Source organism: Pseudorca crassidens, chromosome 12 (assembly GCF_039906515.1).
Source record: "Pseudorca crassidens isolate mPseCra1 chromosome 12, mPseCra1.hap1, whole genome shotgun sequence".
NCBI classification, from domain to species: Eukaryota; Metazoa; Chordata; class Mammalia; order Artiodactyla; family Delphinidae; genus Pseudorca; species Pseudorca crassidens.
The window spans coordinates 8,908,442-8,928,216 of record NC_090307.1 but is presented as its reverse complement, the minus strand read 5'-3'; the positions used below and the strand labels follow the sequence as shown (position 1 = coordinate 8,928,216).

At 34.6% G+C, this 19,775-nt stretch overlaps 1 protein-coding gene across 3 annotated transcripts in view; it reads left to right on the top strand.

Annotated features, from left to right (window-relative positions):
• CCDC102B (coiled-coil domain containing 102B) overlaps nt 1-19,775 on the top strand; it is a 258,680-nt gene that overhangs the window by 45,702 nt on the left and 193,203 nt on the right. For all 3 annotated transcript variants that reach the window (XM_067698868.1, XM_067698866.1, XM_067698867.1), the window contains exons 3-4: nt 1,449-1,669; nt 10,069-10,177. In XM_067698868.1, coding sequence (XP_067554969.1) covers nt 1,449-1,669; nt 10,069-10,177 — 330 coding nt within the window. The remainder of the gene's footprint in view (nt 1-1,448; nt 1,670-10,068; nt 10,178-19,775) is intronic.

Below are 19,775 nucleotides of genomic sequence, written 5' to 3'. Positions count from 1 at the left end.
TTAGGCTGCCAGAACTAAGTACCCCAGACTGAGTGGCTTTAGCGACAGAAATGTATTTTCTCACTGTTCTGGAGGCTACAAGTCTGAGATCTAGGTGTCAGCAGGGCTGGTTTCTGCTGAGGCCTTCCTCCTTGGCTTATAGATGGCGGTCTTCTCCCTGTGTCTTCACATCACCTTTTCTCTGTGTGTGTCTGTGTCCAAATTTCCTCTTCTTCTTTTTTTTTTTAAATTTATTTTATTGAGGTATAGTTGATTTACAATGTTGTGTTAATTTCCACTGTATTGCAAAGTGATTCAGTTATACATATAAATATATTGTTTTTCATATTATTTTCTATTACAGGATATTGAATATAGTTCCCTGTGCTGTACAGTAGGACCTTGTTGTTTATCCATCCTATATATATATGAGTTTGCATCTTCTCTTCTTATAAGGATACCATCACTAGGCCCACCTTGATGACCCTCATTTTAACTTAATTGCCTTTTTAAACACCCTGTCTCCAAATATAGTCACATTCTGAGGTACTGGGGGTTGGGGGGTGCAGACTTCAACATATGGGTATTAGGGAAGACACGATTCAGTCCATATTACTGATATTACTAGTATTTTTAGCCAAAGAAAAACCCCAGCATTTTTTTATGTTAAAAGAAGATATTTAGAGAGATTTCTCTCCATTTACCCTAATAAGCGACTCTTAAATTATCCATGCAGTAGTTTAAAACATTTCCCAAGGTTTGGGACTCTGGCCTCACAATTAATTCCTGTAAAATGGGTACCATAGGGAAATACCTTTAGGGAATACTTCACACTACCCACTTTTGGAATTTCTTGGTATATTTGGAATCTTGAAATTTCTGAGCATTCTGCACATAACAAAAGTTTGTAAACTTTAATCTAGCCGTGCATACACTTATCTGTTGATGAACCACCCCCCATATATATTTTTAAATCTGACAAATATTATTAACAACTCATGGAACATACTTTGGGAAACTTTAGGAATTCATGTTATCTCTTTAAATAGTTTGTATTATTTACCCTTTATATTATTACCCCTTTCTATTTAATTCCATCTCTAAAAACATAAAATCAATTAATATCTTGCTTTTCTATAATTCCGTCTAAAATGTTAAGCTTTTCATGATGTATGGAGTGTATGTTAGATATAACATATTCCACTGTAAATGGAAAATTTTAAGAGACCGCAGGGAAATTTATTTTATTAGAATATGGTAGAACATTGAAAGGAAAAAAAAGCCTAAAAATATATAAGTTAAAGTTTGTCCATATAACACTATTAGAGAATGATAAATAAGTGAAAATATGAATTTGATGCTGAATTGTAACATTTTATTTCCTTTCAAAAATGTTTTCTTCATGATTTTTCTACATTGGATTTTAAAATTCAACAATAATAATTGTTTTGTATTTTTTTTTCTTTCAGGAAGAAGGTTTGATTATTGACCCATTAAAATTAAATGAAGAGGTGAAACTCAATCTAGATTGTCCTGATTTATTCAAGAATGGTGGTTCTGAAAACCGTACAGTGAGACCTGGATTAAGACTGCAGGCAATAAATCTGCCTCTGGAGAATGGAGTTCCTGAAATTTCAGCTTTGCAGGTGAATTTGGATGAGTTCCAAAAAATCTTATGGAAAGAAAGAGAGTAAGTACTAATTATTGTCTTCCTTAACCAAGTCTGTTTTTCAAACTTCTTAACATTGTTAAGTCTCTTAAACTAGCCATCTGCTAATGTATTTTACCTATGACTAGTCATTAAGTACTAATATTTGAAAAATGAGTTTGAATTTTATATTCATTTTTTGAATTTTGAAAAATAAGTTATAACAGGTTCATTTTTATCATTTTTTATCATAACTTTGTTCTCATCTTCTCTGGTAGATCACCCTCATTATATTTGAATTATTAATGTTTATGATAAAAATAACCTGTGTATTATCTAACTTTTACAGCATTCATAGATTTCAGTGAGTCAATAAAAATGAATAGATATGTTAATATTCATAAGGGGAAACTCACAATTTTGTGAGGTACTGATTACAGAAAAAGATGCTTTATTCATTGACCATGTATAGTAGAGAGGAAGGAGAACTAGACTTGATTAAATCACCTGGACATTCATCTTGCTTCTGACATACTCTAGCTATACGATATTGGGTTAGTAAAGGGTGTGCTATTGTCAACTTTGTAAAAATATGGACAGTGATACCTGTGTTCCAATGATCTATTGTTTTATAACAAGTTCACAAATGATGATTATTATTGAGACAACAATCACCACGTATTCTGTTCATGAATCTTGAGCATGGATTTCTATGGACAGCACATCTGTTGCTACATGTGACCTCAGCTGGGATGGCTCCAGGGCCGAGGGTGACTTTAGGTGCGGGGGGCAGTGTAGGATTATCTGAAATCTCACTTACTCCCATATCTGCCAGCTGATCTTTTTTCTCATCTGGGATCTCAGTTGGAACATCTGTATATAGCCTATCTGTGTGGCCACTTGGCTAACACACGGCATAATGGCTTGGTTGAAAGTGAACATCTGTCAAGCACAGAGAGAAATAAATGGTATTTTAATGACCTGGCTTTAAAAGTCACATAGCATCACTTCTTCCCTCTTCACTGGATTCTTATGAGGATCAAACACAATGTCTGGGAAAGTGGCCACTAATATGAATTACTCAATATGGGTTTTTTTGTTGTTGTTCCCTCATGATCACCCTAGAAACTAATAAGTGGAATATTTGATGTACTTTAAAATGTGGTCCCCAAATCTGAAAATAATTATTTTTCCATCTCTTTAGTTATAAGACTCTGAATGGGCAGAATAAAAAAAAAAAAACTGGGAGTGATGTATATTATCACTAAGTATGAATATAATTATATATTATATAATGGTTTTAATTTCCCTGGTTTACATGGATTGAAACAGTGATAAGTATGCACACAAACCTTTCACCAGTACTACAAGCTCCTTATCTGCCCATCCTTTTCTGTCAGCCACAAGTCCTCTGAAATTTATTCCTACCACTAATTCCCTTTTTCAGATTCTTTGCCTATACCTCACCACATGCACAGATTGTGATAATACAAGTATCTGTGTAGAGAATAAATATTTATTATTCTACCATCAATTGTAAATTCCTAACAGAGGCAATCAACCTTAGTAGAAAAGAGAATAAAATTGAATGCCTGCACCCATATTAACAATTAATTTTCTCTGGAACTACAGGTCTCAGTCAAGTTCTAACCTCTGGGCTTCATTTCTTGAAGGATTTAACTTTTTAGTGGTTATAGACTTCTCTCCAACCCACTCACAATGCTACTTCACCTACATAACATAATAGGAACAATGTGAAAATGCTGTTTCCTGCATGTAAACTCCCCAAAGTACCAGTTTTAATGATACACATGTGTGCCTTTACACTCTCACTTGTACACATGTACATGTACATATATATCTGACTTCCTTGGAATAAATGAACAATCCCCACAGTATTAAGTAAGTCCCCCAGTTCTCAGCAAATTCAGCATATAAACAAAAGACAGGCTGGAGAATAAGGGGGAAACGGGGCCTTTGATTCCATTTTGCTTCCTCACTCTCCTCTTTAAGAAGCAGTCCCACGGGTGTGATATGTCCATGAATTAACATTAGCCTGCAATCCACATGAGGCCATGGCAAAGCCTTTTTTTCTATCACAAGAGAATGTTTCCCAAGGATACAGTATATACTTTTACTATAAATCTGTCTAATCTTTTAAATCCTTCCTCCTGGAATCTCAGTGAGTGGGTGGCTGGAGTTGAGAAGATGTGAATGTAATTTTTTCTATGTTCCCAGCTAGTGGGAAACTTCTCTTGACTAGAGCACAGGAATCAACCTAGAGAACTCAGGGAATCATTTCCACCATTGACTGACTAGAACCCCCTCATCTAAAACACTAAAGTTTATCTATTATTTGTATTATTCATACTGTTCAGTTTGATGAATAATTACCCAGTATCTGGAAGCTGCTCATGTACTGAGAATTTGTATATTTCTGATCTCTTAAAAAAACCGACCTTCCCAGGTAGGAAATTTGAGATGAGGGCAGGAAGACTGATCCTCGTACAGAGCTAGGTGTACCTAAGCATTTAGGAAGAGGAACTTTGGCAATATTACGTCTTAAGTAAGAGAGATGGTGAGGTAAAATATTTTGATGTGCTGTTTTAGCCTTTAGAATTAGTTCTAAAGTTAAACTGCAGATGGCACCTGCGTCCCTTACAAAATGTTAGCTTTCTGTCAATGTGAGCTTTAATTGCCCTTTCAATTTTATTTCCTTAGTTTGTTTTCTATATAAGAAGAGCAGTATGCTTCAATTATTTTTCTTTGCTTCATTAAATGTTATGTTTTTTTTCTCAATAAAATGAGATTTTAAATCTTGGTGAGATAGTACAGCCAACTGAAAATGCTCCAATGATTAGCATGAGAAAGAAATCTATATATCTGGTTGTGAATATTCCTCAAGACAATGAAAAAATTGCATGCAAGTCTGGTTAATATTATTTAATGTAATATTGTTAAAGAATAGAAAGTCAGATCTACTTTACTTATTTATTCACTGTTACTAATGGGCTATACAGTAAGCTTATAACTGACAAATAAAATTTGTATATATTTAAGGTATACAACATGCTGTTTTGATGCATATACATACTTGGAAATGATTACCATAATCAAGCTAATTAACACACCCATCACTTCACATAGTTATTATTTTTGCGTGTGGTTAGAACACTTATGATCTACTCTCTTAGCAAATGTCAAGTATACAGTACCATGTTGTTCACTATAGTCATCATGCTGTACATTCATCTTTCTTTTTTTTTTTTTGCTACTGAGTTGTATGAGTTCCTTTTATATATTTTGGATATTGACCCCAGTGTGGTGTGCAAATAATTCCTCCATTCCATAGGTTATCTTTTCATCTTGTCAATTGTTTCTTCTGCTGTGCAGAAGCTTTCTAGTTTGCTATAGTCCCACTTATTTATTTTTGCATTTTTGGTACCTGTGCTTTTGATGTAGAATCAAAATAATCTCTGCCATTACTAATATTCAGGAGCTTTCCCCTTATGTTTTCTTCCAAGTGTTTTACATTTCAGGTCTTAAATTAAGGTCTGTAATCCATTTCAAGTTAATTTTTGTGTATTTTTACAATTTCGTTTTTACTCTAAAGTATGTTTGTGTTTGGGCAGTCCTGTACCTAATGAGAGAGTCTATCTCTCTGTGTAGACCATAAAAGCACTAGTAATTCTCTACCTCAGTCTCCTTTGCAGCTAGGGTGCAGACGGTTGACATAGGAACGGCTATTAAATGTAGCCACCTAGTTGTTTTAGCATAAATTAATCCTCCAAGGAGATGAGAGCACCAGCATCCATCCTGGTGAGGGGAGAAGGCAGTGGCAGTAGCTGCGTCTTGTTTTCAGAGGCAGCAGCAGCCTCAAATCTCTGGTGACATCATCCCACGACTCGAGTTGAGGGGATGTTGAGGTCATGCTGTGATGTCTGTATCTAAATGGCGGTCCCAAGAAAGTGCTGATGGGAAGATTTCGATGGCTTTATCTTTGGTATTTCTGACTGCAGGTTCCCAATTTGCTTCACTGGCTCTCCCAGAGATTCTTTGTGCTATTAATGTCTTCTATTTAAATTAGCTATTTTGAGTATATTTGTTTGTTGGACACATAATTGATATCAGGAGAGTGTACAGGCAACAGGCAGTGGGGTCTTCATTGGGCCAGTTCTGTGACATGAGACGGGTCTTGTTCCTGGCTGCATAGCCTTGTCCAAGCCTTGGTCTCTTGTCCTCCTGGGTGTCTCTGAGCTTAACAGTATCCTTTAAAGTCATCTCTTTTCTAATTAAATCAACTATATATGGCTTTGGCTATTTGCTGAAAATGCTGAAAGGTGATGAAAATGAAAGATATTGAAAGATGTTACTGCTGAAATATGTAGTTATAAATAGCGAAATCATGACATGATAAATAGGTTGCTTATTTAAAGTATACTTGTAAAAAATTTTGTTATTCATCATTTAGTACTAACTCTAAATTTTAGACTAATGAAAAAATGGATATCTAGATGTTATTACAAATTAATTATTTTTGTCTGGCAAAAAAATTTAACATTAATAGACCTCTAAGAAAATACTGACTAGATATTTTACAATGAAATTTCACACAGTTCAAAAATGATTAATATTTATTACCAGAAAGTAATGTTTAGGAATTTTTATCTCTGAAAAAAATTTTGATTAATCTTCCTGTCTAGATGTTTAAAATTTATGCCTATTTATTATGGGATCATTATAGGATGATTAACAAAATATCAAAAGATTGCATAGAAATATAATCATATCTTTTCATAAAAATCATTTTGGTTCATACACTACTTTTTAGATCCTGCAAATATTATACATTTTAGCAGTCTGATTTTTAAAAATTTATATCATCATATTAAAATACTATATTTTTTCTGAGCTTTGTCTTAGTAATTTTTTTTAAAGAATCTGTGCATAAAATATGCAATATCCTTTAGAGTAAATTAGGTTTTTTTTTTATTTGCCTTCTTGTAGTTCAAACAATATGATGATAGTTTAAACTTCAATTATAAATGTAAGTATAATTAATCAATTTTGAAAATCTCTCTAAAATGGAGAATAAATTGATTAGGCCAGAAAATTAAGGATTTAAAGAGTGCCCTCTGCTGCATAAATTTAAGTGTGCACAGTCCTTATGTCCTAATGCTTGAAACAAATAGTCACAATTTTTTTTATAAAGCTATGCTGAAAAACACCCAAGCATCACACTGCTATTAAATAAATTTTTATGAATTGCCTGTTCTCTCACTTCTCTAAATTGTACCATTTTACAGAATGAAATACATAATTTTCTTTCACTAAACTAATAAATATCAGTTATTTTATTTAAGATACATACTTAAAGAGAGAAATAATGCTATATTTTAAATGTGACTAATCTGCCTTAAATAAAGAATACAAATGGTTAACTATTCATGTTAATATGCTTTTCAAAATTATTCTTATTTCATGAACTGGCCTTGAATACTTAGTCTAGATGTATTCTACATATAATCAGATCTTTAGACTATATCTATACTTATATGTAACTAAAAGTTTAATATAATTTGCAATGTTCTTCTTGAACTTCTTATAAAACCCCTGAGGGCATAGTTGCCACAGTAATTCTGATGACAATTTCGAGGATCAACATTTACTCTACAGTAATTATAAATCATTTTTATGTTAATATGAGCTTTTTTGCTAACATTATCATTTGATTTATTAGAGTGTAATGTTAAAAGCTGACACTGATTTCTCAACATGTATAATTTTGAATTTGTAAATTTAAAAATGTAGACTTTTCTCAAATTTTCAAGTATAATTTTTATATTAATCTATTTATAAATAATTCTCAAAATTAATTTTGAGAAAATGTTCTCAATGTATGCTTCATTACACAAATGTATTTGATCAATATCCTTTAATAAAATTATTTTATTAATTTAAGATAGTCCTTTCACTGATGAAAACATTGTCATGTTCTACTCATGTAATTCTAATAAATTAAAATTATAAATATGGTGATTCTTAAGTATTTCAATGAAGTCACAAACAATACAATTTTATTATATTTTTCAACTTAAATTTACAGATTAAAGTCAATACTCAATTTCTTTTAAATATTCAAAAATACCTTATCCAAAACTTTAAAACCTGAATGCCAAATGCATAACATATTTTAATATACAATGGCTTTTATGTATTTTTTCTATATTTAACACAAAATGTTACTATTTGGCAATTTGTTCCCAATTTCTATATTTAATCCTATTCTTAGAATCTCAAACACAGTCACTAAGAGCAAATATCGTATCATGGTAAGCAACTGGGGTGTCACCAGCTGGCTAAATTTACTTATCTATCAGAATTTTTGGCTGCAGTTGTTAATGTGGACCTGTGGACATCCGTAGGAGTGTTCTGAAGAACCTACTGAACCTTTTTCTTTGTTCATTGTAATATACGTACTGTGTTAATAAGGGATTCCAAATTAGAGTCCTATAAATAGTGCTGGTGTCTTTTGCTACTTAAGTCTTTTGAGGTGAAGTTAAGCTGTAACAAATTCTTTTATTATCCTCTTTCAATTTTATGGCTTGATTCATGCAAATATTATTATGTAACCCCTTAATGGGCTGCTTATGCATCGATTGGTTTAAACTAATATATTTATGGCCTAATTCTATTCTGAATTCTTTTCACACTATTGCTACCTAGAAGATTCATATTTCTTATAAATAAGGAAATGGCATTCAATTTTGATTCTGGATGCATCTTCTAGCTCTGTGAATATGTCCCAAGATCTTTCTAGCAGCGTTATCACTGAAATAGATCTGTGTGTGTATTAGCTAATTATAAATACAGTAAGACTGTAACTAACAACTACAGAATCTTAGAGGCATGTAACAATCAGAAGTTATTTAGTTGGAGTCTGTGAGCCACTGGAGGTTGGTTAATCTGGACAGGGCTCTGCAGGGAAAACTCAGCTGTGATTCATGGCTCTTATCTTCCCCTGGGAGCAGTGGGCCTGCACAGGTATGTATTTCTCATAGTCATGGCCAAAATGTAAGTGAGTAAGCCCAGTTACACAAACACTTTTTAAGTCTTTGGCCACATCGTGCCCAATAGCATCCCATTGGTAATGTCAGGCACATGTTCTATGTCCAAGGCACAGCAAGTGACAATTTCATCTTGTGTTTCACCACTAAATAACATGTATCACTATTTTTCTGGCTTGTTATGTTTTCTTTCCAGCCCCTGTCCACCACATGACCCCTAAATTAGGTCTACATATTTTTCATTTTTGTTGTTGCAGCATCCCCTTTTAAGTATCATTTCCTGTATCAGCTATCTTTTGCTGCATAAAATAATAATAATAATTCAGTAGCTTAAGACAACAAAGTATTTTGCCTGGCTGGATGCAAGGTCAGCTGACCTCCACTGGACCAGCTGGGCTTGGCTCCTTGGTAAGGTTGAGCTCAGATCTGCTTCATATGTTTATTTGGGGACAGCAGTTCCCGCGGGGGGTAGGGGGAGACTCTTTTCACAGTGAAGGCTGAGGGATAAAAGAAGCCTAATCACACAAATTCTTTTCAAATTTCTGTAATCTGTCACATCAGATAATATCGCATTGTCAAAGCCTAGAATCCAGGGATGGGAAAAGCAACTCTGTCCATGGAAGGAGAGGAAAGAGAATGAGTATTTTTAACAATAATCTACCACAGAGATGAGGACTGACCATTTGCAAAGGTGGATATATGCTAGTTACCACCAGAAATAAACAATTATTTTCAGTGACTCACTCTAATAGATGTGTGGGCATGGAAAAAATAAATCAGTGATGAGATATTAAAGGATTAAAGATTTTCATCCAAGTTCTGTCACTTATTCTACAAATAGAGAAATTAATTTCAATTATTTTAAATAATTTAAATAGAGATCCCAGTGAAACTGCTTTATTAAAACAGAATTGCAGATATTTAAAAAGTATTTTTATATCTCCAATAAATGACTGATTTCTTAAATGGTTATGTGGGCTCCTTGGTATTCTCTGTCATATCAAAGAATTCTTCATTCATATACAGGCACGATATGAAGTTGGATAAAAACCATGTTAAAATTAGAAACATATATATATCCTCCTATGTAAGGAAACAATATGAATAAGAAGCATTGAAAGAAATGAATGAATAATTCAGGAGACAGCAGGCAGAAAGTCAATTATTTTAATACTGGCAAAGCCGAATTAAATGTGTTTAAACTACTGTAAACCAACTTTTATTCAATATTTTTAATAAGCTGAAAAAAGTTTTCTGTCATGACTGATCATATACGAATATAAAAAATTAAGAAAATGGAAAATCTAAAATTGAATGCATTCCTAAAATTATTTTAAAATTGTAAGTCTATTTTGCTTTTAATTCTCTATTTAGAATGCGCTTATCTTTGGAAAAAGAAATAGAACGACTGGAGTCAGCTTTGTCTGTGTGGAAATGGAAGTATGAAGAACTGAAAGAATCAAAGGCAAAAAGTCTGAAAGAGGTAGGGAGACGTGTGATGGAAAGGAAGCAACTGACTGTTTTCTCTGTTTCAATGTGTAACCTGGTGGGCAGAAGACTGAGTAGACAAGAGGAAAGGAGGTTAAAAGATTGAATTCCCTCTATAAAAGGAATATTTGAACTCACACATTAATAGTGGACTCAGTCAAACTCAAGCCATAAGAAATCTTGTTCTAAATAACACATATTTTTAATGATCACCCACATGACACAATTAGCTATCCATTCCAGGCACATGTGAGGGGACGGAGAGCCTAAGATGCCATCATATCATAACATCTATAATAAACAACTTTATCTTACTCTTTTATAAAGCATTCTGAAAATATTAATTTATCTTAAGTGTATTTAGGTTCTTTTCACATTGGCATTATAGTTACTCAGAATCAGCCATTAGCCTTTATACATTTCCTTTGCATTTTCATCAATAAAATGCTGTCATGAACACTTTCCATGATTTATTAATATTCATTATTTAAATAATATTAATTGTGTGTATTTTGTATACTAAAGCACTATGCTAGGTAAGTATGTGGGATAGAATAATGAGCAAAGCAAATCAAAGAAAAATACTGAGCAAAAATAATGGCAAGCTAAATGCTCCCCAATGAGTTAGCATTTAGTTCGTCTGTGTGCTACATACATACATATATATATATACACACATACAAACTGTACATGTGTTGACAGCTGTCGAAAGAAGCTGCATATCGAAATCAGTTATGTAATCATGCCTTAGTCTAAAGCACTCCTCCATCAGTTGTTTAAAAAGTGGGAAGCAGTATTCCTCTTTGTTTATGAAATTCCATACGAACGTTGTTTCAGCTTTGTTTCCAGCAAGTGATAAAGTGTAGAGTCATTGACTCAAGTTTGCAGAAATCCCATGAGGGAATATTCAAGAACCTTAGTTGCCAGCACTTGCCTTATTTATGGGTCACATGCAGGCATCCTGATGTTCATAGAGCATAGTAATCATCATGCAGAGGTTCAGAACTAGTCGACTATGTCAACACTGCAGACCACTGAGATTTGAAAAGAGGGAGGGACTTCCCTGGCGGTCCAGTGGTTAAGACTCTATGCTTCCATTGCAGGAGACATGGGTTGGATCCCTGGTTGAAGAACTGAGATCCTGCATGCCCCGTGGCACAGCCAAACATATAAATAAATAAAATAAAAATAAAAGAATGTTTTCCAAGAAAAGGGGTGGGGGGAACTTCCCTGGCAGTCCAGTGGTTAAGTCTCCATGCTTAGACTTCAGGGACACAGGTTTGATCCCTGGTCGGGGAACTAAGATCCTGCATGGCCCACAGCACAGGCCAAAAGAAAAAGAAGCTGTTCCTCAGCTTTAAGAAACTGTTGAGTATTTTGCTCAAAGGGAGCTGCTTCCCCTCTCCTTTCACCTTATATTCTCTCCATTCCATAGCTAGAATTGAAAAATGACATCTACATTGAAAACATACAAGAAACAAAGTCAGCAAATGAAAAGAGGGAGAGAGTTTCCTAATACCCTTAAACAAATATCTCCTGCCTAAAAATCATTTATTAACAGAAGGTAATTTCAGTGAGAACCACAGAAGGTTAGTTTGGGAATATTTCTCAATGAGGGGTAATTTAAACAAAGCTAACAAGCTAGATAAAGTTTATTTCTGCTTTATAAGTTCATGTTATATTGTCAGAGTGTTTTTGTTTCCAGCTTACACTGTGGGCATGTATGTAGTGTATGCGTGAACACACACATGCATTTGTGATGGATTCATCATATTTATATTCACAGGTACCTAACTGAACGTGGTCTCTGGGTGTGAGCACTGACAGTAAATTAATGTTCTACAGGAACAATATCTCATAACACAAAAACCGTGTTATGCTTACAGTGTAGGTGTGTTTGTCTTATAACGAGTTTTAATTTGATCGAGAAAACTAATATTTAAGATAGAACTGGTCTTCAATTTAATTAAAATCATGCATTTACAATCTCTTGCCACTAATGGGCAGTGCAGACTTGATAACATCAATTTAACATTTTGAAAGCAGCTGCTTTTGAAAAAAGTCATGGTTTTCAGTTGGTTTACAAAATGATATGTATATTTTAAAATGTTTAATGTTTTCTATTCAAAGATGATATTTTGGAGTATCAAATTGGAAAATGTCTACTTTAAATTGCTTAAGAAAGCTTTATAGATGAGAAAAAATAAAATCAACATAGCATTTTACAGTGTAAATTGCGTCTATATTTTGACACCCATACAGAAGTATATATTAATACATATGTGACCCTTCTACTAGATAAAATGATAGGGCTTTTAGGGGCTTCCCTGGTGGCGCAGTGGTTGAGAGTCCGCCTGCCGCTTCAGGGGACACGGGTTCGTGCCCCTGTTGGGGAAGATCCCACATGGTGCAGAGCGGCTGGGCCCGTGAGCCATGGCTGCTGAGCCTGCGCGTGCTGAGCCTGCGCGTCCTGAGCCTGCGCGTCCAGAGCCTGTGCTCCGCAACGGGAGAGGCCACAACAGTGAGAGGCCCGCGTACCATAAATAAATAAATAAATAAAATAATAATAAATAAATAAATAAAATAATAATAATAGGGCTTTTGGAACAAAGGAAACTTCAAGACTGTTACGGAAAATTTGTTTAAATATTTAAACTTTTGAATGTATGTTTCAGTTAGATGAACTACAACTTTGAACTTTGAAGAAAAGTGACAATGAATGAAAGGAAGAGTTTTTATTGTAGATGATGGAAAGTTAATTTAACAGAGATTTAAAAAATGTTTGAATTATTTATATGGGATTATTTTTAAAAAATATTTCTTTCCACTTCCTAAAGGGGGTTTATGATATTCATAGAGCCTTTGGAAGTCATGTGGCATAAACAGATATTTAAGTTATTTTTATAAAACATTTTGGAATGTTTAAAAAATTTTTTAGACAATAAATAAAAATACTTAGTCGCATGTAATTTTTATATATTCTTTGTTTAATTGTTTTATAATAGATTATAAGAGAACAATAATCTTACGGTACATTTAGAAAGGTCATTGTACAGTAATTAAAGTGTAAAATATTTTAAATTCCCATAAGTTGATTGACAATCAGAAAAAGTTATTATGATACATCCTCTGGACCTTCACATGAATTCTCCTTTCTTATTCCACTTCTCAACAATTCTGATAAATGACCTTTTCTTTCACTGTAGCTCTTCATCTATGAAAATTTTTGAATACCGTGTAATTCTTTTTTAGATGCATGAAACTTACAAACAAATACATGCCTGGCTAAAAACTGGCTGCTGGAAAATTTAGCAATTTTTAGAGCTGGAAACAGATGTGCTTAATAGACCAGAATTTTTAAAAATGTATTTGGAAGTCTGGTGTGCTTTAGAGGGAGATCTTTCTTAAATTACTGACATTTAGAGAAGAGTAAATATGAGAATTTAATTGTAAAATCGAATAAGTATTTAAAATGCAACCAAGATGATGAGCGGCGGAGATGGTTATATTCAAAATGCTGTTCCCATGCTGAATCTAATACTTAGTCAGCTTTTCCTCTGCACGTCTGTAAATACTAATTTGGAATTAGATTATGAATTCCAAGAGTGCTGTAATGACAAGTTTTATGAAATCTCATGATCTAGAGAATCAAATATTCAGATAAGTAACATTGATTACAAATAAGTATGGTACCTTGCTTTAACAATAAATGACTGATTCTTTTCATAATGGAAGATTTTTTTTTACCATATGTGGAGAAAACTGCTAGCATTTTAAAATTGGTCTCAAGCTAAAAAAATGAAATTGTAACTTTTTAATCTTCCTTTGAAAATTTTGCGTTTTTACCTGGTATCTTTTTAAGGATTTTATTTAGAAATCTTTTACCTTTTTGTGATAATAGCGACATTTCTAGTAGTTTATAATTTACAGTGTTCCTTTACGAATATTTTATAAATATTTTATAAATATTTGTATGAAGTACTTAGGGAGACACAGGCTTCATGGGACCTCTTTATGGTACTAATAGCTGACATTGAAGCCTTATCTGAAACACCTCAAAACACCTTTCTAATTTGAGGGAAATAGAAGGTTAGAATTATGAGTTATCTGTAGCTAAAATTCTATACTGACACCTTCACTTTAAAAAAGGTTGTGTCAAGTGGGAGCTACTCTGCTCACATAAAGAGAGGGTCCTTGAAGATACTTAATTGAAATAGGTATATGGTAGAGTATGAGTACAGTTGTTAGCTCGAAGCTAATTTCAAAGCTGTCTCATATTGCTATTTTTGTGGCTTAAAGGAAATACTCCCTAGAAATGACCCAGAACATTAATGTCTGTTGTCAGTTCTAACTCCTCCCCTCCCCTCACCCAGGTGGAGCCATCCTGTCTCCTCCTCTTGCCCTCTCCTCTGTGTCCCTTGCCCAGCACTGTTGACCTATTCACTTGTCCACCCAGCAAGCAGGGTGATAGCTCTCAAAACGTAAACTGGATCATAAAAGCACTTCAGTGACTTCCCGCTATCCAGGTCCAGCTGGCTAAGCCACCTGATGTTGACAGTGTAGTGGGTGCCCGGTAATAATACCCCTCTTTCCACTCCAACTACTTTAAAAGGCAATGCCCCAAATTCCAGCAGACAGTACCCAGCAGTGAACTATTTTTGATGCATATACGTTCCCTACCTGTGTTTGGAGTCCAGGCTTCTCCTTCTGTCACTGACTCTGCTGTGCCCTGAGCTCTCAGAGGTCATTTAGCTGGACAGTCTGCATCAGACCAGAGATTAGATACAGGAGAGAATGGGGGTGGGGGTCACGTGAGGACGGTTTGTATGGACCCGGCCGGGAGTGCTGTACATTGTTTCACTTATTCACAAGCGAGTACTCATTGCCTTATATATGTGTGTGTGTGTGTGTTTGTGTTTATGTTTATGTTTATATTTTCTGTTTCAGGCTGTTCTTTTTTTCATCGAAACAGTCACACAACAACCCTTTCACCTCCCATCCACCAGTCACATCTTGCCATTAACTTCAGTTTACATGTCACTTTATAAAAGGGAATGGTTTTATTCCCGAAAAAACTTCCTTTACTATTTTCCCTCGGAGAAATGTACAAGATTTTTAAAAGACCTTATCAACTGCAATTATTTTTTGGTTTACTTTCTATTTGTCTTTCCCACTGAACTCTGAATTTCATGATAATATACATCATGTCTGCTTTATTCATTTCCCTCTATGCAGTGCTGATCAAACGTGGTTATGATTTGTGAAGACCAAAGCTTTTTTATCTAGCTCTATATGCTTGTATTCCTGAATGGTGGCTATGGCTATAGTGTAAGGAGAATAGTTGAGATCCTAGTTTTTCTTTTTTGTTTTGTTTTGCTAGTTATTTCTTTCAAGTTTTTTTTCACGGAAAGGCATTTTAATTTAAATAAAGCAGTGTGTGCATGTCAAGCCTTTTATTACCTGATGAGGCTACTGCTCTACATCCCTGAAGATTTTAGATTTTCCAGGGCACTGGAGTGAACCTTCGCCCCTAACATCCTATCCATCATGAAAATCTGTTTAGCTTGTTCTTTGCCAGATATAAATTAGCTTATCAGGACAAAGAGTGAGGCTGATAAAATACCATATTAGAATTCTATAAATGTATAAGAACAGTGAAGCCTATGGGACACCACTTTGCTCATACAAGTGCCTTCAAGACCTTTTTAAACAAATGTAATTAAGAATAATGTAAGCACTAAATTACATAAGTCAGAATTAATTGAACTACTAGTGGATAATTCATAGACATCACCAAGGTAACCCTCAGAGCACCGAGATGACTTCCTTAACTCTAAGGCTATTGTAAGTATTATGAAAGAAAATTAGGCTCTTCAGAATCTACTTTACTTGTAGAAACATAAAATGATAAAGGAAAAGATAGGTTGAAATCAGATGTTTTAGCATCTGTTTAAGTTAACCAACACTATTTTAAAATTTAAAATACAGTACAAAGGAGTCAGCTGATATTTAATTAATCTATACAAATTAATAGTTTGAGAATGATGTTAAAAGTAGGTTGAAAAGATAATGTCCCTAAAGGAGTGACACAGTGACAATGGTCTCACATAGAGAGGACATTCAGTCTGCAAAACATCTTTATTTTCTATTCCAGCTGACAGGACACTTTCCACTGATGCATGCCTCATACATCCAAAGATTCTGGTTTTATCTTTTCCTATAAGAAATCCCTATGCAGGGATATTCAGTTAAGACCATTCTGAAGATAAGGATCTTCCTTTTAGTAAATAGCATGAGGATTTTTACCTGCAGGAGCAGTTTTCATGTTGAAAAGGAGATTGAATCAAGGCACTCTGCTCATCTTAGCCCTGCCATGCACTGACACCAAAGGTGTGTACATGACTGCAGGGGATTTAGAGGGTGACTTTTTTTTTTTGGTGGTGGGGCGTTCCAAGTGTTTCTAATGATTTTGTTTAGCTTTACTGAGGTATAAATGATATACAAAAAATTGAGCACAGTGTATGCATTTTGATGAGTTTGGACATATATATGCATACATCCATGGTACCACCATCACACCGAGGCACTAAATATATACATCACCTCCAGCATTTTTCTTGTGTTCTTATGTGTATGTGTGTGTGTGTGCTTGTTTGTGGTAAGAACACTTCACATGAGATCTATCCTCTTAATATTTTGGGTTGGCTAAAAAACTCGTTCATTTCTTTTTTTTTTTCATAAGATGGCTCTAGTAGTGCTTTTTGTCTTTAACTTCATTCGAAACAATTTTGTTAGATTGTATTGAGACAGCTGTCATATCAGCGTGCATTTAAAAAAAAACTAATCAAAAAAACCCAAACAAACAAAAAACTAATCAAAGCTGGTGAATTTTTGTGTAGCCATTTTAATATTGAAGATGGAAGAAAACAGCAATATTTTCGGCATATTATGCTTTATTATTTCAAGAAAGGTAAAAACACAACTGAAACGCAAAAAGAGATTTGTGCAGTGTATGGAGAAGGTGCTGTGATCGAACGTGTCAAAAGTGGTTTTTGAAGTTTCATACTGGAGATTTCTCACTGGATGATGCTCTGCGGTCCAGTAGACGAGTTGAAGTTGATGGTGATCAAATCGAGACATTAATTGAGAACAGTCAACGTTATACCATGTGGAGATAGCCAACATACTCAAAATATCCAAGTCAAGTTTTGAAAATCATTTGCACCAGCTATTGGTGCAAATGGTTATTTTAATTGCTTTGATGTTTGGGTTCTACATAAGTTAAGTGAAAAAAACCTTCTTGACCGTATTTCCGCATGCAATCCTCTACCAAAATGTAATGAAAAAGTTCTGTTTTTAAAACAAATTGTGATGGGCAATGAAAAGTGGATACTGTACAACAATGTGGAATGGAAGAGATTGTGGGGCAAGTGAAATGAACCACCACCAACCACACCAAAGGCCGGTCTTCATCCAAAGAAGGTGATGTTGTGTATGTGGTGGAATTGGAAGGGAGTCCTCTATTATGAGATCCTTCCAGAAAATCAAATGATTAATTCCAACAAGTACTGCTGGCAGTTAGACCAACTGAAAGCAGCACTCGTTGAAAAGTGTCCAGAATTAGTCAACAGAAAATGCATAATCTTACATCAGAATAATGCAAGACTGCGTGTTTCTTTGATGACCAGGCAAACACTGTTACGTCTTGGCTGGGAAGTTCTGATTCATCCGCCGTATTCACCACACATTGCACCTTTGGATTTCCATTTATTTCAGTCTTTACAAAATTCTCTTAATAGAAAACATTTCAATTCCCTGGAAGACTGTAAAAGGCACCTAGAACAGTTCTTTGCTCAAAAAAATAAAATGTTTTGGGAAGATGGAATTATGAAGTTGCCTGAAAAATTGCAGAAGGTAGTGGAAGAAAAGGATGAATATGTTGTTCAATAAAGTTCTTGGTGAAAATGAAAAATATGTCTTTTATGTTTACTTAAAAACCAAAGGAACTTTTTGGCCGACCCAATATTTTAAAGGACACAATACTATATTGTTAACTAAAGTACTATGTTGTACAACAGATCTCTAAAACTTATTCATCTCACACAACAGAAACTTTGTATTCATTTAAAAACAACTCCCCATTTTGCCCTCCCCCAACCCCAACCCCTGGTAACCACCATTCTATTCTCTGCTTGTGTAAATTTGACTATTTTAGAAATACCTCATATAAGTGGCATCATGCCATATTTGTCTTTTTGTTACTGATTTATTTTACTTAGCATAATTTCCTCTAGGTTCATCCGTGTTGTTGCAAATGGCAGGATTTCCTTACTTTTAAGGCTGAATGATATTCCATTGTACTTATATACCTCATTTTCTGTATTCATTCATCTGTCAATTTGGGTTCCATATCTTGGCTGTTGTGAATAATGATGCAGTAAATGTGAGGTTGCAGGTATCTCTTAGAGATCCTGATTTCAATTATTTTGGTTATATACCCAGAAGTGGGATTGCTGGATCACATGGTACTTATATTTTTAATTTTTGGAGGAAACTCTATACTGCTCTCCGAAGTGGAGATTTCCCATATACCTCCTGTCCCTGCACATACAAGCCTCTCCAGTTGTCAACATCCCTCAACAGAATGGTACATTTTTTACCAAGGATGAACCTATGCTGACACATCATAATCACCCAAAGTCCACCATTTACCTTAGGGTTCACTCGGTGTGAATGTACCTTAGGGTACATTCTGTGGGTTTAGACAAATGTATGATGATATATTTCCACCATTATGGTATCATACGTAGTGTTTTTACTGTCCCCCCAATCCTCTGTGTTCCACATATTCATCCTTCCTTGCCCCACCTCCTTCAACACCTGGCAACCACTGATATTTTCTTGTCTCCATAGATTTGCCTTTTCAGAATGTCATATAGTTGGCATCATACAGTATGTAACTTCTTAAGACTGGCTTCTTTCACTTAGTGATATGCTTTCCTCCATGTCTTTTCACAACTTGATAGCTCCTTTCTTTTTAGGGCTAAGTAATATTCCATTGAGTGGATGTATCACAGTTTATCCAGCTACCTGCTGAGGGACATCTTGATTGCTTTCAAGTTTTAGCAGTTATGGATAAGGCTGCTGTGAACTTCTATGTGCAGGGCTTTATGTGGTTTTCAGTCTCTTTTCATTTAATTATTACCCCCTGGTGAAATGAGTTCCTGTCTTAGGTTATTTTATGGGTCACTGACCACCTTCTAGACAGCAGCATTTGTGCCCAGGATCACATCTCAAAGTATGGCAAGTTATGTGGGAGGAACTGAGTGTAGCTGCTCTGTTGAGAAAGGGTTATGGATGTGGTGGAGACTCAGGGCATCACTGTCTCCTCTTTAGGGCCGTGGTGCATCCTAATTAGTACCAGAAGTTTTAAAGAGAGTTAAGAAATCATAAAGACAGAAGGCTCCTTTAGCTGGTATTTTTAGAGGTATCATATGGGAGAACTGAAAAGGCACAGGTGACACACAAGAACAAAGAGTATTCTTTGAAATGCACTTTAGAATGTATAATTATCACTTGAGGAAATTTTCCTT